Below are 24,374 nucleotides of genomic sequence, written 5' to 3'. Positions count from 1 at the left end.
GGGACGCTCTCAGCTGCGTGGCTTTGAGTGGTGGTGTCCTCAGCTCCTAGACTCTGAGGGCCACTCTCAAGGTGGCAGCTGGGTACTGTGAGACTCAGGTGCCCAGAGCAGTGGCAGAGTGCTGCCTGTTCCTGTAGAATGTGCCCTGGTTGGCCCTCGGGGTGTGGGTCAGGAGGGCTGGGAGTGGCAGGGGGCCCCGTGAGCACTGGGTGTTTGTGACCCCCTCTCCATGCTTGCTCTTTCTCTGTGTAGGTAAGAACAAGAGAGTTGGAAAGCAGTTAGCCTCACAGAAGATCCTTCAGCTGCTGCACCCACATGTCAAGAACTGGGGGTCTTTACTGCGCATGTACGGCCGTGAGAGCAGCAAGATGGTCAAGCAGGTAACTGGCCATCAGCAGGTCCCAGGGCAGCCTGTGCTGCCACCCTGGAGCATATTCCTGAGGCTCTGTGCTCAGAGCGGGCAGAGCTGGGCAGCTCTGCTCTTGCTCACAGCTGCCTCTCTCCTGGGCCACTTGTGTGGCTTTGTGGGCAGGGGGCGGGGTCGTCCCAGCCACATCTCCCATCCCAGCCTGCTGGGAATGGTCAGTGAAGTGTGGGTGATTGGGAACGCAGCCTGGGCCCAGCTATGTGGCTTGTAGGGAGATGGCTGAAGTGCAAGGCAGGGCCAGGCAGGAGATGCTGAAGGTGCGCCCGGCTCGGAGGTGTGCAAAGGCTCAGGAGCCAGGGCCAGCTCTCCCTGCTTGAAGGAGAGCGAGTGTGTCAGGGTAGCTCTCCCTGGTACTAGTGCCGGTCCATCTCTAAGAGAAGAGCATGTGTGTGCCATCTGTCTTGTTTTCTGCTGTTGTGGCCAACATCTTGCAATGTAAGCCAGTGCCCACTCCTGAGGGGTGGAGGGTAACATAGGGAGGTGAGTGTTTACGTTTCTCATTTTCCCCAAATGATTACAGAAACTCTCTGGGTTCTTGCCCTCCTGGTCATTAGAAGGGGAAGTAGTTGTGGAGGGGTTGGGGCTGCAGGTGGGGCAGCCCCAGGACTGTGTGGTGGGTGGGCCCTCTGCCCGAGCCAGCTGCCAAGAGCAGGGCCTGTCTTTAGGTCCCTGAGACCGAGGCCTTGGCACTGTCCCTGAAGAGGCCTTTACTCTGGACATGATCAGGGAGGGTGAGGGAGCCCACATGGGCCACCAGGACGTGTTAAGGAACTTGAGGAGAGACATTTTTGGGAAGCAAGTTGAAATGTAGGTAGCACTTGCTTCTGCCTTTGCTGTGCATGGTCCTTGGCTCTGACAGAGGGAGAGAAGGCAAGCCCCACTCTGGGCCAGGGGTGGGAAACTTCCCTGAGCAGGAGGAGGAAAAGTCCCAGCCTGGCACAGCCACAGCTTGGGGGAGCTCTGGCATCCCGAGGAACCACAACACCCTTGGGGCTAGCCTAAGACGGGAAGGGGCTGAGGCCAGCCTGATGCTGCTCTGCATTCATGGAGTGTGCAGAGAGCTCAGTGCCTGGGGCTGATGGGCTGGGCTGCAGGGTGCTGTTCTTACTGGCTGCGGCCACACTCTGGTTTCTCTCCTTGATGAGGATTCTGGGCACCACAAGCACCTCACTTCCCTACTCTGCCCATGGCAGGAGGCCATATAAGTGGCATGGTGTGGGCAGAAAGGCCTGGCAGCTGTGGACTGCCTCTCGCTCTCCGCTGCTGTCAGTGGGCCTGGCATCACTGAGGCGGGCCAGTCAGCATGCAGTTATGTTGCCATGGCTCCTGGCTGTTTTGTGTCTGCCAGACCCTGGGCACGCCTGCCTTCAGGGTCCCAGGCACACAGCTGCTGGGCAGCAGGCAGCCGTAGAACTACAGCCTGCAGTCCTGAGCGTGAGGTGCTATACTTCCCAGGAGACGTCGGACAAGAGTGTGATTGAGCTGCAGCAGTATGCCAAGAAGAACAAGCCCAACCTGCACATCCTCAGCAAGCTCCAAGAGGAGATGAAGAGGCTGGCCGAGGAGAGGGTGAGTGCCACCCTAGCGGGAGAGCTGCCGGGCCACAGCCATTCCTGTGGCAGCTGTGAAGGGACAGCAAACCCCAGGATCTGTGCCTTAGCTGACACCTTGGAAATGCTTGGATCCTCCTTCCAAAATCAGATACAGGCTTTTCTTTGAGCTTCAACATGTGTGATACTTTTATAAATCACTTCAGTTTTGGTTCTGTTGTTAGAGAGCTGGCAGGCCAGCCTGTTGGTGGACCATGAAGGTCAAAGCCCTGGTGGGCCGCCTGTGTCCCATGTCCTCCCTGGGTGTTTGGAGGTAGGTCAGTGCACCTGCCAGGGTTGAATCTGTAGGGCTTGGTCCTGATGAAGCCTCCTAAAGCCACCTTGGGAACCCCACTCAAAGAGGGGCCTGTCAGGCTGGCAGTGGTGTCTTCTGTCCTCAGGCATCGTCTGTGTGGCCACAGCGTGACCTGCCCACCTGGGCCTTCTGGGTGGGAGCTTTCTTAAGTGTGGCAGTCCCCTGGCCTGGGTGAGAGCCCCAGGACGTATCTGCTGCCACCCAGGCCAGCAGGTCCCTCGCTGCTCCCTGGGGTGGGGCTTGGCCTCCTGGAGCCAGTGGGACTGCCTGGTTTGCCCCTGGTCGGAAGAGGGGCTGTGGGGCTCAAGGGCAGCAGGTGCAGGACACAGTGCTCCTGGCCGGGCCTGGGGCAAGCAGAAGCCGAGCAAGGGAGGAACACCCAGTGGGGAGGCCTGGCCCGTCCCTGTAACTGCACCCAAAATTCTTCACTTCTTGGTACATGTCCTGGTTGCCAGGGAGGCTGCACATGTTGTGCTCTGATGGCAATCCAGGGGGCCTCTGCAGTCTCAGGCTGGCCTGCCTCAGGCCTTCCCTGCTCTTCCTAGCCTGGCATCAGAAGCACTGTGCCCTTGGGGCTCCAGAGCCTCCTGGCATGATCTGCTGGGCTCTTCCTCCAGCATGTGCCCTCCTGAGCCTCTGCCGAGCCCACCTCACTGGTACCCCTGACCTTTGTTCTTTCAGGAGGAGACTCGAAAGAAGCCCAAGATGTCCATTGTGGCGTCCGCCCAGCCTGGCGGTGAGCCCCTGTGCACCGTGGACGTGTGAGGGAGGTGGCACGGGCCAGGGCACGGGGGCTGCCAGTGGCACTTCTGAGGCGACCAGCAGTCATGCATCGTGCACCACAGTGTCAGGCCTCCAACCCAAGCTCCTTCCCTGTGGCCAACCTGTGGGCCTGGCCTTAGGGTGGACGCTCTGGTGTACAGGGACAGCCATGGCCACACAGCACACATGTGGAGCAGCAGCTCTCCCTGGAAAGCTCCAGGCCTGAATGGATGAACTCAGCGACTGCACCAGTGGCAGCTGGTGACTGTGGACAGTGGTGGACCCTGCTTCTGTGCACCTGCTGCAGGCTCTTTTTATGAAGGCTTTCACGAATTTTAGTATGTAATATGCACTGACGACACATGATGCTTGGATGACAGATGAGGGGATGGCTGAGTCCTGTGGCTGGCCCGTGATGCCAGGTGGCCCATGTGCCCAGGGCGCCTGCAGGGCTGCTGCAGGGACCTGGTCAGGAAGTGCACATGGTGCCCTGCCCTCACCCACCGTGTTTCCCCTTCTTTGAAAAGGTAGAACAGAAAGGAATATTTTAAACCTTTTGGCTTAAACAGAATTTTAGCATCAGAACTACCTTTCTGGGATTGGAGGCAAACCATCAAGGTGGTCCCTCTCCAGTCTGGACACGATGCCAGCAAGGATGACGTCCTGCCACCTCCCAGAGTTGCCCTGGCCTCCTAGGGCCCCTTTTTCTGATGAAGTCTTAATGCCCTAAAAGCGCCTTTCTGGATACTGAGGCCCTCCCTGCCTTTCCTGGCCTCCGGCAACAGTTTTTTACAAAGATTTTTTGCAGTCGAGTCCATATGTCCACCCACTGAATTTTAAAGCTTTTGTGATATTTTAGCATTTTGAAAGACTTTTACAGTGAGAGTAGAAGGTAGATTTGGAATCATGCATTTTAGCAAGTGGACTTGTTTAAACAGGAAGCAAGGGCCTTCAGTGTAGCCCATTCTTGATCCAGAGCTGTTGCCTGTGACAGCGGCTTCTCTGGATGTCAGAGGCAGCTGCCAGGTGCCCAGCTTGCTTCTCGACTGGTGGCCCGTATGGGTGGGTGTGGGATGGAAGTGTGTTCCTGCCTGAGTCTGAGGCACCAGGGTGTGCTCAAAGGCTGGCCTTGATGGTGGATTGGCACCTGTGCAGAGTGCCGTGTGCTTTTGGTGCGCCATCTGAAGCAAGAGTCCAGCATTCTGCCGTGTCTGTCCCTCACCATGCCTCCCACAGGTGGTACTGATGGCGCTTTTTTTTTTTTTTTGTCAGGAAAACAATGTTGGCCTATGGGCCGCCCACAACATATCCTTCCCTCACTACCTGTGTGACCAAGGTTGGCTTCTGTTGACCTTTAAAAAAGAAACCCTCAACTCAAATTGCTATAATTAGACACTTGCTTCTGTCTTGCCTCCTGTCTGCAGCTGTGAATAGTCATTTGACTGTGACTGTTGCCCTTAGCCAGCCAGATGCGCCTGTGAACCAAAGCTTCGTGCACATGTGTTCCCCTAAAGATTGGGGAGCCTCGCTGTGTCTTGCTGTTCCCAGGCACCACCACAGCAGGTGTTGCCATACTCTTGTGGTCTCTGTGCCTCCCCCCCCCCGCCCCCCTTCTGCTAAGCGTGGGTGTGAATCGTGTACACAGCCATGCTTCAAGGCCAGGGCAGGGGAGCCTGTGCTGATGCCATCCAGGGCACTGGGCTGCGCCTGGATGGCAAGCCTCGATTGTCTGAACGCATAAAGCAAACTGTCCAGAAGGGAATGGCTGATGTCTTTATTCTGAGGGTGAGAGGCTGGCACCCTGTGGACCCTTGACTGGCCAGATCTCCTCCCGAAGCCTCCCTGCAGGCTGGACCCTGCCTTTGTAACAGCTGAGCAGCACCCCAGCATGGCCCCTTCCTTGGTTGATGCCCTCTCTGCCGGGCTGAGAGCCAGGCTGGCCACGGAGGGGCCAACTCTGCCCAGTGTTCACCCCATTCCCCCCCCCAGCTGGTGCAGTTCCCAGACTTGTCTTTGCCTCTCCTCAAGTTTAAGTATCAAATCCAACATTCTTTTTTAAAGTAAGCTCTGCCCTGACTCCCCCAGCCATGCAGAGAGGCTTGCAGAGCTGCCTAGGCCTAGTCTGGCCCTTTCCCTGGCACCCCGGCCCTGTGTTCAGACCCTGGTTCTCATCACAGAAACACCCTTTGTCGAGCAGTTGTTTATTCTGGCCCTCACGGCCTTGGCTAGTCCACAAAGGCCCTGGGGATGGGGAACAGGCTGCAGGAGCCCACCTGCTTTCCTGGTCAGGGCCCCTGGCCCCTAGCAGCAGGCCAATTCTGGTCTGTGCCCTTTGGCTGCCTACTTCTGAATATCCTGGCCAGCAAGCCATGCCTTCCCCGCCCCTGGGGCCCTGGGAGCCCTTCAGCTCCTGTCCCCATGATGGGTCCTGGGCCTAGGATGAGGGGAAGGCCCCAGTTTCTTGGGTGTCATCTGGGGGTCCTGGTGTGGGTTGAGCTGGAGGGCTGTGGGGCCCCAAGACCCCTGTGCCATCAGGGTGCTCCACCCTCTCGAACAGGATGAGCATCTCACAGTGAGGGGTCTGCGGGAACAGGTCCACTGCCACAGCCTTGACCGGCCGGAAGGGAATGCCCTTCACCCGGTTAGATGGGGCTCTGCAGAGGCTGTGGGGGGAAAAGGAGGGCGCCAAGGTCAGCCGATAGGCTAATCAGGGGCTCCTGTGGGAGCTGGGGGCTTGGTGCCAGGCCTAGCCCCCACCCAGGCCCCTGCAGACACTCACTCCACAAAGTTGCCCATGGCTGCCCGGGGGTTGCATGAGACGTACAGCAGCCGCCTGAGGTTCTCAGCTCTGCGGATGGCCAGGATCACCTTGGAATCTGAGGAGGCAAACACCACCTGGGTCCCCACAGCCAGAGAGTGCACAACATGGTGAGCCACCCCATGTGTCCTCGTTCCCGTGCCACCTCCTTAACCAAAAGCCACTCACGCAAGCCAGCACGGGGTGGGTCCAGGATGGCCACGAGGTGTTGGGAGGCCAGTCTGCTCACCAGGGTGGGCACCAGGTCCTCGGCCCTCCCACAGTGGAACTCCACATTACTCAACTCTGAAGAGATGGCACCGTGGCCTGTCAGAGGGCCACATGCCCTCCCAGCAGGGCCAGCCCTGGGGAACCCCTAGGCAAAGAGCTTGCTCACTTGCTGTACCTGTCGGGCAGCCCCCAAGCCCTGGCCATGGCTGAGGCTTGCAGCAGGGGTGGCAGCTGCCCCCATCCCCGCCCCCATCCCCACCCCCACCCACGGCCTTGCCACTCACCATTGTCCTGGGCGTTCACCCGGGCGTCCTCCACGGCCTCTGGGCATAACTCGACCCCAATGACCCTCTTTACCTTCTGAAACAGGAAAGCGTGGTGTCGCCCCACCCAGGGAGGGGAGTGCATGGGGCCCTGTGGGCAGCAAAGAGGAGCTGGGCCTTGGGCATGATGGAGTCAGCTGCGGTACCTTCGAGCTGGGGTCAATGGGGGTCTTGGGGTGGGGAGAGGGTGCCCTCAGCAGGGCAGGAGGGCTCACCCGGGCCAGGGCCAGGCCAATGGTGCCAGTGCCACAGCACACGTCCAGCACCGTGCTCCCTGCATCCAGCTGGGCCCAGTCCTGGATGACTGTGTAGAGCACCTCGGCTGCAGGTGTGTTCACCTGGGGGCAGGCGGTGCCCAGGATGTCAGTGGCTCCTCTCAGGGGGTGCCACTGGCGCCCCCTGAGGCCCACATTCCTGGTCCCTCCATCCTGCTGGGACCTCCGGTGCCCACTCCCCACTATGGTGCCCAACGTCTTCTCTGACCCCACCTTGGACCAGCCTTGCTGATGCCCTCACCCAGCCCCTGGCTTTAAAAGCCAAGCCCGTGCTAAGCACAGCCTCCTCCTTGCCCCACTTGGTTGAGGGGTCACGAGGTCCCACAGACCAATAGGCTGCACCTTCCCTGCCCCAGCAAGGGGGCTTTGCCTCCCACAGCTCACACCAGGGCCCCTGGAATCACCCAACTGCAACTCCCACCCCCACACCTGGCCCTCCAGGAGGTCCTGCCAGGCCTGTCTCCAAAAACAGGGCTCCTCCAGGTCCCCACAGCCTTCCTGCAGCAGTGAGCAAAGAGTGAAACAGTATTTCCCAGCCCAGAGGCCACCATGGCCTACCTCCTGCCGAGCCCAGAGCAGCGCCCTGTGGTAATGCACTGAGGGCCACTCCTCATCCTCCCTGTGACAAGGACCACTGCCGTGTGTACCTCTAGGTTGTCCCGAGTCAAATCAGTGATGACCAACCTCTTTCCTACTTCACCCTCCCCTGTGGCTCCCCTGCCTGGATGCTCCCCCAAACCTCACCGCCTGAGCCCACTATTCCCATCACGTCCTGATGGTGTGTCAGGCCTCCCTCAACATGTCCCCATGCCCACCAGGGACTCAGGACTACCTGGAAGAAGGCGTGCGGAGAGATCCGGAATGTCAGCCCTAGCAGGTCCTCATGGATGCACCGGTCCCCAGCCACATGCTCCAGGGGCAGGCCCTCCTGGCTAGGAGTCTTTCTGTGGGCGGAGGTGCAGGTCCTTCAGTGTCACAGTCCCTGCAGGGACCTGCCCCGCCCCACTCGGGCTCCTTACCGCTGTCCCTCCTCCACGAAGTAGAGGCAGGTCACTCCACTGGCCCTGCCTGGCCCTGCTGTGAAGTGCTGCGCTAGGGAGGCCTTCAGCTCTGCCAGTTCCTCAGGGCCCAGCTTCTGGAGTAAGTGGTGCAAAGTTCCCATCAGGCTGTGCTGAGTCCCACCCAGGCTAGGCACCCTCCCCCGGCAGGGCCCCCGTTGAGACCTGGGGGTGGAAGTAGGCAATGGCCATGGCCTGGCGGCGGCGGCTGGTGCGCACAGTCAGCTGCTTCCAGTGGCCTGTGTATGTCTCTGGGTCGTATGCCGAGTATGGAGTGGACCTGTGGGAATCACGAGCTGGCCTGAGTGCCCACAACTGGGCAAGCAGTCCCCCTGCTCTCTCCTCTGGCCACACCTTCCTTCATCTGGCTGAAATGGCAGGCACTCCAGAATTCCCGGGGCAGGATCACCACCCTCTGCTCCCACACCACATAGGACTTCCCAGGAGCCCCGTCACAGGTCCTCACCGGATGAACTCCTGGAAGGCCTTCACCACCTGCTTGGTGGCTTCGGGGATGTGCACGGTGTCAAACGGGGCTGCCACAGCACACGTCCCGCCCTTGTACTTGCCGAGCCGACAGCCCACGGTGTTATCCTCCCCATCCACCCCGACGCCAACCAGAAACTCACACTTATTACGATACTCAGTCTGCAGGGAGAGACAGCTGCACCTTACCCTGGCTGCCCAGCGCTTGTGCCTGGAAACCCTGATTTCCCCACAGGGGCTGGCAGTCAAACAAGAGGAACAGCTGATAACTATGTGGTAAGTTACCAGAAGAAGACACAAAGCAGGGAGATCAACAGGAAGGGTGAGCAAAAGCAAAGTTTTTCAAAACCCAGGATAGGGGTTTGTGGCCACCGAAGTTTAGCCTGACCTGCTGGGGTGATGGCCTGACCCCCTCCAGCGGGCAGCAGGCCTTGTTGTGCTTGTGCCTCTGCTCGAGCAGCCAGGGCAGCAAGGCACGGTTGGTGCTCCCGATTTCCCTGTAAGAGGAGCAGATCTGTGGTTGGACTCCACCTACTGCCCCCCACCCATGCCAGGCCACTCCCCACTCCCCACTCCCCAAATGTCCAGGCTCCTCACCCCTCCTTTGGGATGTCATTGTGCCCACTGTGACATGGGTGTCTCGCTGGCAAGCTCCCAAAGGGGCCGCCAGATCCTGTGCTGGGCCTCCCAACTGGTGCATGGGCAGGCTGAGGAAGCACAGGGCCGGGCAGAGCCCTTGCCAGGAGGGGTGTCTTGCGCCCACACTCACTTGGCAAGTTTCTGCAGCACCTGCTCGCACTCCAGCTGCTTCCGCTCAAGCTGCTCAGCATAGGGCACTGTCCATAGAGGGGTCACCACGTCGGCCACTCGTGTTACTGGTGGCTCACTCTCACCCTCCTGTCGCCTCCTCCTAGCCATGGGGTCGGCCTTGGGCCGGGCCAGGCGCACACTGAGTGGGCGGCCTTTCCAGAGGGCACCATGCAAAACGCGCAGGGCCTTGTCCCTCTCTGCAGCGCTGCGGAATGTCACAAAGGCGCAGGGTGGTTGCCCAAAGAGTTTGGTTTTGTGGGGCTGCAGACCAAAGCGGCCCAGGAAGCGCCGGACGTCGCTGAAGCTGGCGTGGCGAGGCACGTTCTGCAGCTCCAGTTTGAAGATCTCAGAGGTAAACAAGTCATCCCTGATGTAGCTGTAGAGCCCGGGCTGAGGCCCCGGCCCTGTAGCCGCCCCAGCGCCCTCTTTCTCCACCTCCTCCAGGGCTGCCGGGGCTGCAGGGGGCACCCAGACTGTAGGGCAGCTCAGGGCGCTGCTGCTCTCCTGGCCACAGCTCTCCATGGGCTTAGGGCCCTGTGTGGGGACAGATGGGGTGCTAGGGTGAGGACTAGGCTCTGGGGCCTGGCCCCCCAGGCTTCCCTATGGCACACCCAGACCTCTGTCGGTGCACTTTGCACTCAGCCCTGCCCCTCCCCTCCCCCATTCTACCCTCCCGACCCCATTCCCGTCTCCTTTCCTCCCTCATCGCACCTGCCTCGTCCCCACCTATTGTCTGGCAGGTTTCCTGCCCCACCCCGCCTCCTCCCACCCCATCCCCGCCTCTACCCGGCGTCTCCCCGCACTCTACCTCGTTGTCGAGGTTCTCACTCATCGCCTAGGCGGTTCTCCGCCTAGACCAGGGGCGCCATCGGGGCTGCCCGGCCACCTCGTCCTGGGCCCGTCACAAGGGAAGTTCTCAGAGGGAAGGTGCTCAGAGAGCCGGTGCAACGCCGCGAGGTCGCCGCCACCCCCGGCTTCGCCCCAGGCGGGGCGGGACTCGAACCTGCGTTGCTCAGGTCCGGGTCTCAGGCTTGGGGCTGTACCGCCCGCCCGCCAGGGGCCCGCGCCGGCCGCTCGCTTCGCCAGCCACTTCTAGTCCGCCAGCGCGTGCGGCGGAGGCCGAGCGTCTCTATGATCCTGGCTTCTGGCAACGTCATCGCCACGCGCCGGATCCAAGCCGCAACCACTTTAGCCAGCTCTAGCGGCGCGCGTGGCCGGGACGGAAGTGCGCGCGGGGGTCGCCGGGGGTGCGCGCTCCCCTGGCTGACGGGCGGGCCGGGCATGCGCCGCGGGCGTTTTGGCGGGAAGCGCGGGGCGGGCCGGACAATGAGGGTGTCCGCCTCCTGAGCCAATAAAGCTGTACTGGTTTTGAATCGCGGCGCGTTTCCCGCCGCTGGGGTCAGGGGTCGAGGTTCGGGTCGTGGGGCGGAGGGAAGAGCGGGCGGGCGGGAGGTGCCGGCGCCAGACGCGGAGGGAAGGAGCTACGAGTAGCCGCCGAGAGGCCGCGAAGCCAGCGACGACCGACCCAGCCAAGCCGCCGCCGCCGCCGCGCCCCCATGGCGGCCGCCAAGGTGCGGCCGGGCCCCAATGGGGACAGGGTGGGCGGGCGGGGCGGGTGGGACCGGGGCCGTTATCAGCGGCCACGTGGGCGGCCCGCGCCGCCGCCACCAACCCCCGCCGGCCTGCAGGCTCGGCCGTCTGCTGGGCCTCGGTGGCGCGGAGTCGGGGCGCGTGGGGTTTGGGGTCTCGAGGCCTGCGGAATTGGGGCGTTTGGGGGTGCAGGCTCTTTAGAGGCCTGGGGGCTGCAGGGCGCCCGCGTGACCTTGGGGTGGTTGGGGAGCGGCCGTCGACACGCGGGACGGCCCCAGCCTCCGGGAACTGGTACGGGCGGCGGGTTTCCTCCGGCTCGGCCCACTTGGGGCTCCCCACTAGTACGGTGCATTTATTCTTTCTGTCGCCCACGCAGCACTTCATTGATTCGGTTCTTACGTCTGGAACCGCCACTGGCCTCTGTGGCAGAAGCTCGTGTTCTAGCGTGGGGCACAGGTCCTAGATGCGCCGACCCAGGCGGCGGCTTTGTTGGCTGCGGTGTCTGGTTGAGTGCGGGCCGCTGCAGAGCCGCAGTGTTGTGGGGAACAGTGAAGAGCAGCGAAAAGCTTATGTTTTCTTTTCCAGTTTGAGTCTAGTGGTGAAGTCTTGGGTCTCTTACGGACTTCTGGGTGACCAAGGCACGTGTTCTGGAAGACTCGAACCTAAAATTTGATTATTGGTGCTTTCTTATTCTCTAAATTGGGCCAGGATTTCATGACTTTCACCGGTACAATTTATCTAGTTAGTAACTTAATTTTCTGAACTGTGAAAAAATTGCTGGCAGAGCTGTGAATCCATTGTAAATACTAGCAGTCCTGTAGCGACTTTTTTCGTTCTAGTAAGCAAGAGCACAACTATTTCCTAATTAGTAAAAACTGAAATAGTTACATTTTGCTTTAAAGTAACATTTTAAAATCTATTTCGACCCATCATTGTGTCCTTTGATCTTCACACAGCAGGTATCATCTGCATTTTATGGATGAGGAAGAAACTGATGCTCAAAGAGATGAGGCAGTTTCTCCCAGGCCACTCTCTGCAAGTGTTGGCGGCTTGTAGGGTCCCCCATCAGTCTGTGCACGGATCTGATTGATGTCTGTGAATCTAGGGGAGGGGCCCCAAACTCTGGTGTCTCACTCTATGCTCACGCACTGAGTGTATGGAGCTGGGCGTAAATGCAGAGCTTTCCTAGTGTGGAAGAGTGGGCCTAATTTCTTGCTTTGGGGTGGGGCCCATCCTTGTGTCTGAAGTCCCTTCATTGTCGAGGGGCTGACCACTGCAGGCACTGGTTGGGCTCTGGTTGTGAGCCAGATCCATAGGCCAGCAGTGTGACCTCTTTGTATCTCCACAGGACACTCATGAGGACCATGATACTTCCACTGAGAATACAGACGAGTCCAACCATGACCCTCAGTTTGAGCCAATAGTTTCTCTTCCTGAGCAAGAAATTAAAACGCTGGAAGAAGATGAAGAGGAACTTTTTAAAATGTAAGTAGGCTGATGTCCCAGAAATAGGACTCTTTAAGGTTGAGGTTACAACTTTTATGGATGTCCAGGTCTTGGCCTGACTTCTAATCAGACTGAGGCTGCTTAAAGAAAGGGCCTGAAGTTGGTGACTAATCCCATGTGGAAATTTAACCCGTTCCTTTCATGAATCCTCAGCAGGGGCCCTTGCTGCCCTGCAGCCAGTTGCATGAAGGGCATCCCATCATTGCTGCTCTGTCCACTGGCATGGCGGCCCCACTGCCCTTTTTTGCCACTGGCTTCTTAGGATCCAGGGAGTCCCTTGGTTGAGCAGGGTGTTTTAAGTTTTTGCAGCAGAGACTTCTTTGGCATTGTGAAGCTTATAAATCCCCCACCCGGTGTTTGTTGTTGTTGTTGATGTTGTTGTTGTTTTGAGCCCAGGCTGGAGTGCAGTGGCGCCATCTCGGCTCATTGCAAGCTCCGCCTCCCAGGTTCACGCCATTTTCCTGCCTCAGCTTCTGGAGTAGCTGGGACTACAGGCACCCGCCACCACGCCTGGCTAATTTTTTGTATTTTTAGTAGATGGGGTTTCACCGTATTAGCCAGGATGGTCTCGATCTCCTGACCTCATGATCTGCCCGCCCCAGCCTCCCAAAGTGCTGGGATTACAGGCGTGAGCTACCGCGCCTGGCCCACCCTTAATACACAACATAATGCTTGTGATAACACATGAAAATAGGTGATGGTTTAGTTATTAAAACCACTTAAAAAAATTCTGTATGTGTGCTTCTTGACGCTTTCAGTTAAGAGCTAGCTGTGGTGGTGGGTGCCAGCCTTGTGTCTTGTGACAGCGTCACAGCACCACAGAGACTGTGGCCTGTCGCCTACACTCAGGATTGCAACAAACATCATGTTTAGTTACACACCTCAGTGAAAATGAGGTTGTAGTTTTTCCCTGTTCAAGTTCATGGAACCCCCCACCCTTGAAGTTGCTTTAAGAGTCCAGGTTAAGGTTTGGTTGCTCTGGGGTGGGAGAGGGAAGCAGAGAGTCATTCCTACTGTGAGTTTCCTCTCCAAGGAAGGGGGCCAGGAGGGATACCTGGGAAAGGAGAGCTGTGTGTCACCCTTTGGTCACAGAGGGTGATGGACATCTCCCTGAAGCCACTGGGTGGCCATGGCTCCACTCTGCTGATGCGTTGCCGCAGCCCCCGTTTGGGAGCAGCTCCTTGCTGTGGTGAAGTGCTTGCCTCTGTTCCCTACATCGGGTGGGAGGTGCTTCTGGTGGCCTGGGCCCAGGCCCTCCCTGAGGGAGGTGAGGCCAGCAGGGTGGGCCTGGGTCTTCCCAGTAAAGCTCCAGGGGCATCCTGTTGGGGAACCTTATGAGACAGTCTCTTGCCAGAATCATGTTGGGTCAGAGAGCAGAGTCGTCTGAGAGGCAGGTAGAGCTGGACACAGGGAGGGCGCCAGCCTGAGCCCTGAGTGCACTGCTGGATTCTGGGTGCCCTGGTCCCCAGCGGGAGGGGCTGCTCCTGGGCAGGAGGGCTGGGTGTTGGCCAGGGCCTGTTGCCTGATTAGAGGCCTGGGCCTCTTCTCTGGGTCATCTGTCCTCAGATGACCCCCTCGCCTCGGCCTCCCAGAATGCTGGGATTACAGGTGTGAGCTACCGCGCCCGGTCGTCTAATTCTCTTGGTTGTGGAAGTGGAATTCAAGATGACCTGGAGTTTGTTGGGTTGCTGTGCTTTCTGGTGGTGTTGTGACGGAGGTCTTTGGCCTGCACCTGATCCATGTTGTCCCTGCAGACCTCTGGGGCTGGGGTGCTCTTGCACAGTGACCATGGGACGGAGTCTTGCTCTGTTGCCCAGGCTGGAGTGCAGTGGCGCAATCTTGGCTCACTGCAACCTCTGCCTCCCAGGTTCAAGCGATTCTCCGGCCTCAGCCTCCTGAATAGCTGGGGCTATAGGCGCGTGCCACCACGCCCGGCTGATTTTTTGTATTTTTAGTAGAGATGGAGTTTCACCAAGTTAGTCAGGATGGTCTGGATCTCCCGACCTCATGATCCACCTGCCTTGGCCTCCCAAAGTGCTGGAATTACAGGCGTGAGCCACTGCGCCTGGTCTCTTTTATTTTTGTTTGAGATGGAGTTTCGCTCTTGTTGCCCAGGCTGGTGTGCAATGGTGCGATCTCAGCTCACCGCAACCTGTGCCTCCCGGCTTCAAGGGATTCTCCTGCCTCAGCCTCCCGAGTAGCTGGGATTACAGGCATGTGCCACCACACCCGGCTAATTTTGTATTTTTAGTAGAGATAGGGTTTCTCCACATTGGTCAGGCTGGTCTCGAACCCCCGACGCCAGGTGATCTACCCACCTTGGCCTCCCAAAGTGTGGGATTACAGGCGTGAGCCACTGTGCCTGGCTTTTTTTTTTTTTTTTTTTTTTTTTAAATAGGGTCTCACTCTCACCCAGGCTGGAGTGCAGCAGTGAGATCATGGCTCACTGCAGCCTTGAACTCCTGGGCTCAAGGGATCCTCCTCCCTCTGCCTCTTGAGTAGCTGAGACTACGGGTGTTAGCCATCATGTCCAGCTAATTTTTTTTTATCTTTTTTAGAGATAGTGTCTTGCTGTGTTGCCCAGGCTGGTCCCCACTGGGGGAAATATTGTGACTGTAGGCGCAGTGGGGCGATCTCCACTCACTGCAACCTCTGCCTGCTAGGCTCAAGTGATTTTCATGCCTCAGCCTCCTGAGTAGCTGGGATTACAGGTACCCTCCACCACGCCCAGCTGATTTTTGTATTTTTAGTAGAGACGGGGTTTCACCATGTTGGCCAGGCTAGTTTTGAACTCCTGACCTCAGATGACCTGCCTGCCTCGGCCTCCCAGAATGCTGGGATTACAAGTGAGCCACCGTGCCCAGTCGTCTAATTCTCTTGGTTGTGGAGCTGGAATTCAAGATGACCTGGAGTTCATTGGGTCTGGAGTTTGTTGGGCTGCTGCGCTTTCTGGTGGTGTCGTGACGGGAAGTTCTTGGAGCCTGAAGAAGGGCTGGGGCGTTCGTGGAGGCATGGGGTCCTGCAGTGCAGAGTTGTCCTGTGTCCTCCCATGCAGGTCCTGCATGTGGGCTGCAGGTCTGCACTCTTACCTCACGGCTTTTCTTGCAGGCGGGCAAAACTGTTCCGATTTGCCTCCGAGAACGATCTCCCAGAATGGAAGGAGCGAGGCACTGGTGACGTCAAGCTCCTGAAGCACAAGGAGAAAGGGGCCATCCGCCTCCTCATGCGGAGGGACAAGACCCTGAAGATCTGTGCCAATCACTACAGTAGGTGGCATGAACGCCCGCCCCAACACCTCGGCCTGGGACCTTTGGGAAGATTCTTTCAGGGCTGACTGGGAGCTGGGGAGCGTGTTATTACATGGAGTGCAAGTTTGTGGTGTGTTTGTTGAATTTAAAACCAGAAATACGTTTTTCAGACGTGCCTCTGAACTCAGAGCAGGCCCGAAGCGAAGCTTAGAGCACACGGGGGTGTGGAGTCAGCCAGACGGGCCCTGATGGGAGGACGCAGCGCCCAGGCTGGGCTCGGGACGAGGAGTGAGTGCTGCAGGGCGAGGGGGTGCTCTGTGTGTGTGTGTGTGTGTGTGTGTGTGTGTGGTGTCTTGGGGGTGGGGGGTGGGGGTTGGTGTTTGGGGGGGTCGATGGGTATGTGTGTGGTATCTGGGGGGCTGTGGTATCTACTGGCGGTAGTGTATGGGGGTATGTGGTTGAGTGTGTGTGGTGTCTGGGGCGGGGGCGGGTGTGGTGTCAGAGGTGTGGTTGGGTGTGGTGTTTGGGGGTGTGTAGTTGGGGGTCTGGTGTCTGGGGTGTGGTTGGGTATGGTATATGGGGGTGTGGTTGGGTGTGGTGTTGGGGTGTGTGGTTGGGTTTGTGGTGTCTTGGGAGTGTGTGTGGTGTCGGGGTGTGTGGTTGGGTGTTTGGTGTTTGGGGTGTGTATGTGGTGTAGGGGGGTGTGTTTGAAGGTGTGGTCTGGGGGGCTGTGTGGTGTCTGAAGGTGTGTCGGGGCATGTGTGGTGTCTTGAGAGTGTGTGTGTGTGGTGTCTGGAGGAGTGTACAGTGTGTGGTGTCTGGAGGGGTGTGTCTGGTATCTAGGGGTGTATGTAGAGGGCATTTGGGGGTGGTGTTTGGTGTCTGGGGGGGTTTGTGGTGTCTGGGGCAGGGGGTGTGGTGTCTGGGGGAGTGTGGTTGGGTGTGGTGTTTGGGGGTGTGGTTGGGTGTGGTGTCTGGGGGTGTGTGGTGTCTTGGGTATGTGTGGTGTCTGGGGGTGTGTGGTGTGGTGTCTGGGGGTGTGTGTAGTTTCTGAAGGTGTGTGGTCTGGGGGACTATGGTGTCTGAAGGTGTGTCTGGGGCAGGGGGTGTGTGGTGTCTAGGGGTGTGTGGTTGGGTGTGGTGTTTGGGGGTGTGTAGTTGGGGGTCTGGGGTGTGTAGTTGGGGGTCTGGGGTGTGGTGGGGTATGTGGTTGGGTGTGGTGTCTCGGGGGTGGTTGGGGGTCTGGTGTCTGGGATGTTTGGTGGGGTGTGTGGTTGGGTGTAGTGTCTTGGTGTGTGTGGTGTCTGGGTGTTTGGGGTGTGTATGTGGTGTCTGGGGGTTGTGTGTAGTGTCTGAAAGTGTGGTGTCGGGGCTGTGTGGTGTCTGAAGGTGTGTGGTGTCTTGGGGGGGTGTGTGTTATCTAGGAGTGTGTGTAGGGGGCATCTGGGGGGCGGTGTTTGGTGTCGGGGGGTTTGTGGTGTCTGGGGGGTGTGGTTGGGTGTGGTGTTTTGGGGTGTATAGTTGGGAGTCGGGGGTGTGGTGGGGGTGTGGTTGGGTATGGTGTCTGGGGATGTGTGGTTGGGTGTGTGTGTGTGGTGTCGGGTGTGTGGTTGGGTGTTTGGTGTTTGGGGTGTGTATGTGGTGTCTGGGGGTGTGTGTAGTGTCTAAAGATTTGTGGTCTGGGCAGGGGCTGTGTGGTGTCTGAAGGTGTGTTGGGGCATGTGTGGTGTCTTGGGGTGTGTGTGTGGTGTCTGGGGAGGTGTACAGTGTGTGGTGTCTGGGTGGGGCGGGGGGTGTGGTATCCAGGGGTGTGTGTAGGGGCATCTGGTGTTTGGTGTCTAGGGGGGTTTGTGGTGTCTGGGGGAGTGTGGTTGGGTGTGTGTGTGGTGTCTGGGGGTGTTGGGGTGTGTGTGGTGTCTGGGGGTGTTGGGGTGTGTGGTGTCGGGGGTGTGTGTGTGGTGTCGGGGGGGTTTGGTGTCTGAGGGGGTGTGGTATCGGGGGGGTGTGGTATTTGAAGGTGTGTGTGTGTGTGTGTGAGAGAGAGATTGGGGGTGTCCGGGCAGTGTGAGAGCAGATGTGTGAGGTGCCCAGGCACCAGCCTCCCCAGTTGTGGTGTGTTCTACCCTTACCAGGATCCTCCTGGGGAGGAAATGGGAGGGGAACAGGGCTGAGAAGGTGGCCAGGTCCTGGGCGCCTGTGAAGCTATATAAGTAGAAGCCTTTGGGCAGGTTGAGCCAAGAGCTCTAGCCACCCTGTGAGGGGTCCAGCCTGGCCTGCAAAGAAGTGGCAGTTAGGTTGTCCCGAGTATGGCTGGCTGCCAGCTGTCTTTAGATTGAACCTGTGCTGCCTGGCTTGTTGGCATGTTTGGAAGTACCGTTGTCCTGGGACGTCCCTTGGTAAGCTTCCTAGTGTCGTTTGCTGAGTGTCAGGCGTGTCCAGTGGGGCAGGGCCCCTCATCCCAGGTGCAGGATGACTGCTGGCAGGAGCCTGAGTGGCTCAGCCCTTGAGGGCGATGCAGAGGGGTGGACGGTGGTCTGCCTATGCCGTGAGCGCCTTGTTGCATGGCCTGGCCTGCCAGACTTCCTTGGGAACTGGCTCCTGGGTTCTCCTCCCTCCCTGCCCAGCATGTCTAGTCCTGGGGGAGCTTGCACTCTGGCTGGTCCTCCTCCTCCTCGAGCCCAGTTTGAATCATTTCCTTGGGGGTCTTCCCTGATGCCCTGTGCTGCTCCCAGAGCCTGGGTCAGGTTGTGGGTTGTTGTGTGTGCATCATAAGTTGGTCCTGGGCCCCTGGGCACCTGGGCAGAGCCATCTGCGTAGCCAGCAGTGTCTTGTGCCCATCATGGGCCCTTGGTAGACAGGGAAAGTAGCAGTGGGTAGAGGCTGGCCTCTGGGTAGGGTGTCGGAGAGGCTGTGGGCTGGTTCAGGGGCGGGGTGTGAAGGGGGCATGCAGGGGGCCTGGCATCCGCTGTGGCGGGCTGCAGTAGACGAGACCCCCCTCAGCTCCCAGTTCAGATGGTGACATGTAGGGGTATCCTGGGGGTGCATGTGGCCTGGACTGGGCATGGGCACCTGGGATGGTCTGGGTTCTCAGGGAGCTGTTCTGAAGAGTGGTCGCCTGCAGGGCCATCTCCCCTTGGGACTGCCTGTGCCTGGGGAGTTGGGATGGAGGCGTCCATTGCAGGCCGTGGCTCTGTCTCCTGTGCCCTCCAGGCTTCAGTCATGGGGGGGATGCAGGTGGGCACTCCTGCATCAGTCATGGGGATGCATGGCCGCGGCCCCCAGTGGGCTCCCTTCTGGCAACTGCCCCACTTTCTAGCCTTCTGCTGCCCCCCCCCCACTTTCAGATAGGCTGGCTCTATGTGTTGGGTTCCCTCAGGAAAGACTGGGCCCCCTGGGCCTTGTGCCCTGATGTCTGACCCTGGGCTTCTGACTTCACGGCCGGGGTCAGAATCAAGGGGATCAGGGTTGGGCTTGAGTGCAGCCCTGGGATGCAGCTGGGGCCTGCTTTGCCAGCTCTGCTTCTCTGCATTTCTGGAGGTGGGGGTCTGTGTGCCAAGTGGTCTTGAACACAGCTCAGGAGCTCCTCATGGAGATGGCCTTATGGTCAGGGAGCAGGCTGCCCATTCCTGGTTAGGATGGTCCTGGTTTTAAGTGAATATGGGGCATTTTCAAAGAGGTTTGAATAAAACTCAGGCACTGTGGTACTTTGTCTAAGCCTGGTTCTGCAACCCCAGACTGTCCCTGTGTTGTCTGAAACAGACCTCTCAGGTTGGTGAGCAGGGTGCTCTGTGGCCGAGGGCTGGGTGGGCTGCCCTTTGCAGTCATCCCACCATCTTCACGAGCTTCTCTCTCCTCAGTCACGCCGATGATGGAGCTGAAGCCCAATGCAGGTAGCGACCGTGCCTGGGTCTGGAACACCCACGCTGACTTCGCCGACGAGTGCCCCAAGCCAGAGCTGCTGGCCATCCGCTTCCTGAATGCTGAGAGTGAGCCAAGGGGCCCTGGGGACCTGCCCGACTTGGGGCTCACCTGCTTGGCAGCGTGGCAGGTTATGTGCAACAAACGCTGTTGCCTTTTGGGGAGAGGAGGCAGTAACTGGGAAGTGTGTCGTGTGGGCTGCCCTGCCCTGCTGTTTGGGGGCCATGCCCAGACTGAAGCCATGAGCAGCGCCTTCCCCCTTAAACTCAAAGCTGTGCCAAGTAGCTGGTGAACAGCAGTGCCCGCTCAGCCGCCTTGTGGCTGGCACTTTGGTTTGCTCTTCAAGCTCCGGTTCCCATCAGGTGTTGCGGTGCCCGAGGCCCAACCCAGGGCTTCCTCCCAGTGCTGATCCTCATGCCAGGCTTCTGGTTCACTGGGGCCAGGGGCCCCTCATGGTTGCCTGGGTGCCAGCAGGGGCTGGGCAGAGAGATCCACAGGCCCAGGCTGATCTCTCCCCTGCTCAGAAGTCTTTCCAGTCCAGATCGTCCAAGCTGCGTCCAGTGGCTCCTGGAGTAGTCAGTGGGTACTGTGGCCTGGCGCCTGGTAGCTGGCCGTTTGGTGCCGAGTGACCTTGTCCTTGGCTCTGGGAGTGGCTGTCCCAGCAGCCTTTCCAACACGGTTGGGAGCCAAGCCTGTGGCAAAGAGGCCCGTGCCCCTTGGTTGCCCAAGGGTCCGTGCTCTACCGCTCTGCCCAAATGGGTGCAGTCAGATGAAGACAGAAGGCCAGGGCTGATGTCAGGTGGACCAGTCCTTTCTTAGGTCAGAAATTACCATGAAATGGGTCTTCTCTGAATCCCAACTCTTCAGACCCGGCAGGGCATGTCCCTTCCACTGCTCACAGTTCTTAGGAAGTCTTCGCTCTCCCTTCCACAGATGCACAGAAATTCAAAACAAAGTTTGAAGAATGCAGGAAAGAGATTGAAGAGAGAGAAAAGAAAGGTGACGTGGTGCCATGGGTCGGGGGGCTTCTTTGCAGACTCACTCTGCACCTGACTGTACTTCCAGGCGGGTGCTTTTTCTGTCTGCCAGATAAACATTCCAGGGTACTGTGGCCGCCTCACCTATCCAGGGCGATGCAGCTCTCTGGGGACACAGGTGCTTCCTGGGGAGCCCTGAGCACTTGTCAGTGTTGCTGGGCTCACATCCAATTGGGCAGGCATTGGAGTCCAGGCACTGCCTGGAGCTCACCAGAAGGTGCTTTATGATGGTCCTCGGTTTGTCTCAGAGGGCTTGGTCACCTCTGCCATGAGGCTGGACTGCAGCTGTGGTGGCAAGTGACCAGATGTCACTGAGCAGCCTGACCATGGTCTAGAGAGTGCTTGAATGCATCCACTTGGCTTCCTTTCGTCATTGAATTTCAAGAAGACAGACTCCAGGAGGTGGCTTGGCCAGGCCGGAGTCTGTCCTGAGGGCGGGCAAGCCGCTGTGGGTGGGTGATGGCACTTGGGACTGGCTTGGCGAGGGCCATGTGCTTGAATGCACCGTGCTTCTGTTTTCTCACTGTGCTGCTTGTGTTTTTAGCAGGATCAGGCAAAAACGATCATGCCGAAAAAGTGGCGGAAAAGCTAGAAGCTCTCTCGGTGAAGGAGGAGACCAAGGAGGATGCTGAGGAGAAGCAATAAATCGTCTTATTTTATTTTCTTTTCCTATCTTTCCTTTCCTTTTTTTAAAAAATTTTTACCCTGCCCCTCTTTTTCGGTTTGTTTTTATTCTTTCATTTTTACAAGGGACGTTATATAAAGAACTGAATTCAACATTCAGGTTTTTTTTTTTGTTTCTAAGTTTTTGCCCTATTGAAGATGACTTCAGAAAATCCATTCCCCAGTCATGAAAATGTACTGTGCTAACTTTCTTTTCCATAGTGGAAACACTTATTTATAGTCATCAAAAATAGTGAATAAAAAACACATTTGGAACCTGGACCAGATGGCAGGACTGTGTGTGTACGGGCCCCTGCGCTGTGTGCCGCTTGCCTAAGCCCCTCAGGTGTATGTCCAGGCCTGTCCGCAGCCCAGCCTGGGTTCCTGGGAGATTCGCCCTGGTGTCTGAGGTCGTGCAAGTATCTTGCTGTGGGCCTTGAAGCTGAGGTGTCTTGAGCTGGTGCTGGTGAGGGAGCCTGGCCAGGGGTGTCTGGTGCCAGGTGTGGTACTAATGCACGGCTGTGGGCTGGGCAGCGTGGGCTCTGCCGAGGCAGGCTCCACTGTGTCTTATGGCCTGAACAGCCACTGCTTTTTTTCTATGGTGAGGAAGGGTGGGCTTCTGTGTTTTGAGGAGAGAAAGGAAGACCACCGGAGTACCTTGGCTTTGGAGCAGGGAGGCAGTAGCCAACTGAGCAGGGTCTCCAGCATCGGCCAGGGCTGACTGGCCCCTGTGGCAGAGTGGCCCCTGTGGGGGGAAAGGCCAGTCTGGTGTGCTGGGTGGGGCTCAGCCCTATAGCTCTTCTGTTGGAAAGCCTGTTGTACCCTGGCCTTGGAGAAAACTGGGGTCTTGGCCTCCTGGACTTGAAGTCCACACTTGGCAGTGTTGGAGTTATGGGCATCTGCGGTAACTTTAAATAAGGAGATATTTTCTAGTATGCCATTGGGGGTTGTCATGTATAATGGATTGTCTCTGCAAATGCCATCTTAAGTGTGTGGTCCCAACTGCCATAACATGCCCTGTCACCGTTTGTCATGAACACCTACCAGACGTGTTTCACTCTGAGGCTGGCTGCCTGCTGCCATCACTTGCTCTTTCGTGCCCTCCACCTGGGCCTGGGCCCTGTTCTTTCTGACCTCCATGTGCTGTGTCCTGTCTGGTGACTGCCTGCTGGTTTAAACACCAGTCCTTTGCCTCTCTGGGGCAGGGGTCCCCAATCCCTGGCCTGCCGACCGGTACAAGTCTGTGGCCTAAGAACTGGGCCACACAGCAGGAGGTGAGTGGTGGGCGAGCGAGCTTTACCACCTGAGTGCCTCCCCTCAGATAAGCAGGGCGTTAGATTCCTATAGGAGTGCAACCCCTAACGTGAACTGCGCATGTGAGGAATCTGGGTCGTGCACTCCTCATGAGAACCTAATGCCTGATGATCTGAGGTGGACAGTTTCATCCTGAAACCACTCCCCCACCCTGGTCCATGGAAAAATGTTTTCCACCAAACTGATCATTGGTGCTGAAAGGGTTGGGGACCGCCGCTCTGGGGGATGTACTTCCAAAGGCAGCTACTCTCAGGTTTATTTTTACATAAATGGGAACCACTTTATGGTCTCTAGCATCAGCCAAGGCTGACTTTGGTGGGTCCCTGTGGCAGAGTGGCCCCTGCAGAGGGAAAGGCCAGCTCAGGAGAGAAGGCTGTGCCGACTCCTCGTGGTTTCCAGTGCCCTACATGTTCAGAGAAACGTCTTTGGTAATGAACTATGGAAATGGTCCCTGAAGGTATGGTCTTTGCTCTAGGTTTTAAAAAGCCCAACTGACGACTCCTCACTGGCATCTTGACTGTGTTCTGTGAGCTGTGGCCCTCATGCTCATGGACTGCTTGCCTCCAGCAGGTTGGCAGGGGGACAGTGGTGCACTTTGCACCCAAGAAGAGGTGAAGCCTGTGCCCTGTGCCGAGTGAGGTCCTCGTGTTGGGAGGGTGACGCCGTCCACTGCAGACGGTACCTTGCTGTGCCGCACTCTCGGTGACCCCTGGGGCCTCAGGTTGGATACAGGTGTCAGTTGGAGGCTTTGATGTCTGTGAAAGGGAGGGCCCCTTGCACTGGCTGGAGCTTCCAGGAGAGAAGCCCTTGGCTAGGACAGGCACCCCCCCAGCACAGAAAGGATGTTTAGCATTCTGTATTTGATTTGGGGTTCCAATAAAATTCCAGGCTGACTTCCTTCATCTGGGGATGGGAGAAATGTCTCCAAGGGAGAGTCCCCAACCGTGGGAAGGCCCCTCGGAATGGCTGGGAGACAGTGCCATCCTGTGGTGGGGCTGTGTTGCAGGGCGCATTTGAGGATGCAGCTTGTTGACACTGCAGGATGTGATGGTGCCTAGGGGAAGGGACCTGTGCTGGGAGACAGAATGCGTCCGCGTGCTGGCCCCACGGGACCACAGGGTAGGCTATACAAGGACGCCCATGTAGGCACTTGTGCCAGCTATCCAGCCCATTGTGTTTCCATTGGGTTCCCTTTGGCAGACAACGGTGAGCGGAATGGGGTCCTGCCAGTGCTGGGGACTGTGTGAGAATGCAGTGTGGTTCAGCCTTCCATCCCAGGTCTGTCCGCCGGGCTGCAGGCTGGAGAGCCTCCTGCTTTCTGCTTCATTTTCCTTTTCCCTGGGATCTTAGCTCTTCTTGGGGAGGAAACTAGGCCATGGGCTTGGCAGCCATGTTGGTGGGGGAGGCCGGTGCCGACCTCGCTCTGTTCTGTCTTCAGTAGCGGGTCCGCACTACTTGGGACCCCTCTGCCCAGGCCTCTATGTTAAGGAAAAGGGATCCCAAGGCTAGATGCAATGGTTGACACCTGTAACCCCAGCACTTTGGGAGGCAAAAGCGGGAGGATCACTTCAGGCCAGGAGTTCAAGGCCAGCTTGGGCAACATAGTGAGAAACCCTATCTCTACAAAAAAATAAAAAATAAAAAATAGCCTGGCATGGTGATGCACATCTGTGGTCCCAGCTATTTGGGAAGCTGAGGCGGGAGGATCACTCGAACCCTGGAGGTTGAGGCTTCAGTGAGCCATGATTGCACCCCTGCACTCCAGCCTGGGTGGCAGAGTGAAACCCTGTGTTAAAAACTTAAGGGAAAAGGGGTCTCACCAAGTAGGCCTGATTCCGCTTCTTCCCACTGTCAGCATTTGGCAGTTTACTCCAGGGTTCAGCTGGTGGAGGAAGGTGACAGTCCTGGCACCCTGCACAGAGCATGGGCATGGAGTCAGACCTGGACCCTGAGGGGCTCTGTGGCATATGCCACTAGAGGAGACACTTCATGGGGGAAGGTACGAGCAAGGGGGAGGCTGGAGA

At 58.1% G+C, this 24,374-nt stretch overlaps 3 protein-coding genes and 1 non-coding gene across 9 annotated transcripts in view; 3 read left to right on the top strand and 1 right to left on the bottom strand.

Moving 5' to 3' along the window:
- The window catches only part of DGCR8 (DGCR8 microprocessor complex subunit), a 31,919-nt gene extending 27,068 nt beyond the window's left edge, over nucleotides 1-4,851 (top strand). For both annotated transcript variants that reach the window (XM_030815813.1, XM_003280364.3), the window contains 3 exons: nucleotides 253-380; nucleotides 1,883-1,996; nucleotides 3,014-4,851. In XM_030815813.1, coding sequence (XP_030671673.1) covers nucleotides 253-380; nucleotides 1,883-1,996; nucleotides 3,014-3,097 — 326 coding nt within the window. In that variant the 3' untranslated portion in view covers nucleotides 3,098-4,851. The remainder of the gene's footprint in view (nucleotides 1-252; nucleotides 381-1,882; nucleotides 1,997-3,013) is intronic.
- Nucleotides 4,850-10,280, bottom strand: TRMT2A (tRNA methyltransferase 2 homolog A). Of its 3 annotated transcripts, XM_030815814.1 has the most exons (12): nucleotides 9,883-10,280; nucleotides 9,034-9,608; nucleotides 8,653-8,761; nucleotides 8,245-8,426; nucleotides 7,944-8,058; nucleotides 7,740-7,855; nucleotides 7,553-7,664; nucleotides 6,661-6,783; nucleotides 6,407-6,482; nucleotides 6,081-6,197; nucleotides 5,874-5,970; nucleotides 4,850-5,757 (listed from the first exon to the last, which is right to left on the bottom strand). In XM_030815814.1, exons 1-12 carry the CDS (start codon nucleotides 9,904-9,906, stop codon nucleotides 5,529-5,531), a joined length of 1,875 nt encoding a protein of 624 aa, XP_030671674.1. In that variant the 5' UTR covers nucleotides 9,907-10,280; the 3' UTR covers nucleotides 4,850-5,528. The 3 variants fall into 3 exon arrangements, with proteins under 3 accessions (XP_030671674.1, XP_030671675.1, XP_030671676.1); XM_030815815.1 differs by lacking the exon at nucleotides 6,081-6,197; XM_030815816.1 differs by lacking the exons at nucleotides 4,850-5,757; nucleotides 6,081-6,197 and having other exon boundaries at nucleotides 5,883-5,970; nucleotides 6,407-6,783.
- Nucleotides 10,281-10,382: 102 nt separating this feature from the next.
- RANBP1 (RAN binding protein 1) lies at nucleotides 10,383-21,318 on the top strand. 3 transcript variants are annotated; one of them, XM_030815818.1, is made up of 6 exons: nucleotides 10,383-10,645; nucleotides 12,013-12,149; nucleotides 15,279-15,436; nucleotides 19,276-19,404; nucleotides 20,270-20,335; nucleotides 20,921-21,318. In XM_030815818.1, the coding sequence occupies exons 1-6, from the start codon at nucleotides 10,631-10,633 to the stop codon at nucleotides 21,016-21,018; spliced, it is 603 nt and encodes a 200-aa protein (XP_030671678.1). In that variant the 5' UTR covers nucleotides 10,383-10,630; the 3' UTR covers nucleotides 21,019-21,318. The 3 variants fall into 3 exon arrangements, with proteins under 3 accessions (XP_030671678.1, XP_030671677.1, XP_012363617.1); XM_030815817.1 differs by having other exon boundaries at nucleotides 10,488-10,645; nucleotides 20,918-21,318; XM_012508163.2 differs by lacking the exon at nucleotides 10,383-10,645 and adding an exon at nucleotides 10,735-11,302.
- Nucleotides 20,369-20,493, top strand: LOC115836173. Its single transcript, XR_004031162.1, has one exon. It is a non-coding gene; the product is annotated as a small nucleolar RNA SNORA77 (small nucleolar RNA).
- Nucleotides 21,319-24,374: the final 3,056 nt, after the last annotated feature.

This window comes from Nomascus leucogenys, chromosome 7b (genome assembly GCF_006542625.1).
Source record: "Nomascus leucogenys isolate Asia chromosome 7b, Asia_NLE_v1, whole genome shotgun sequence".
NCBI classification, from domain to species: domain Eukaryota; kingdom Metazoa; phylum Chordata; class Mammalia; order Primates; family Hylobatidae; genus Nomascus; species Nomascus leucogenys.
The sequence above is the reverse complement of the archived record's forward strand: the minus strand, read 5'-3'. Positions and strand labels throughout refer to the sequence as shown.

Coding starts and splice junctions, on each gene's coding strand:
- TRMT2A (XM_030815814.1), bottom strand. CDS start 9,906: ATGAGTGAGAACCTCGACAACGAG. Junction 8,427..8,652: donor TCAGGCCATCACCCCAGCAG/GTCAGGCTAAAC, acceptor CTCTCCCTGCAG/ACTGAGTATCGTAATAAGTG. Junction 6,784..7,552: donor CTCCGCACGCCTTCTTCCAG/GTAGTCCTGAGT, acceptor GCCTGCCCCCAG/GTGAACACACCTGCAGCCGA.
- RANBP1 (XM_030815817.1), top strand. Junction 12,150..15,278: donor GAAGAGGAACTTTTTAAAAT/GTAAGTAGGCTG, acceptor CTTTTCTTGCAG/GCGGGCAAAACTGTTCCGAT. Junction 15,437..19,275: donor GATCTGTGCCAATCACTACA/GTAGGTGGCATG, acceptor CTCTCTCCTCAG/TCACGCCGATGATGGAGCTG.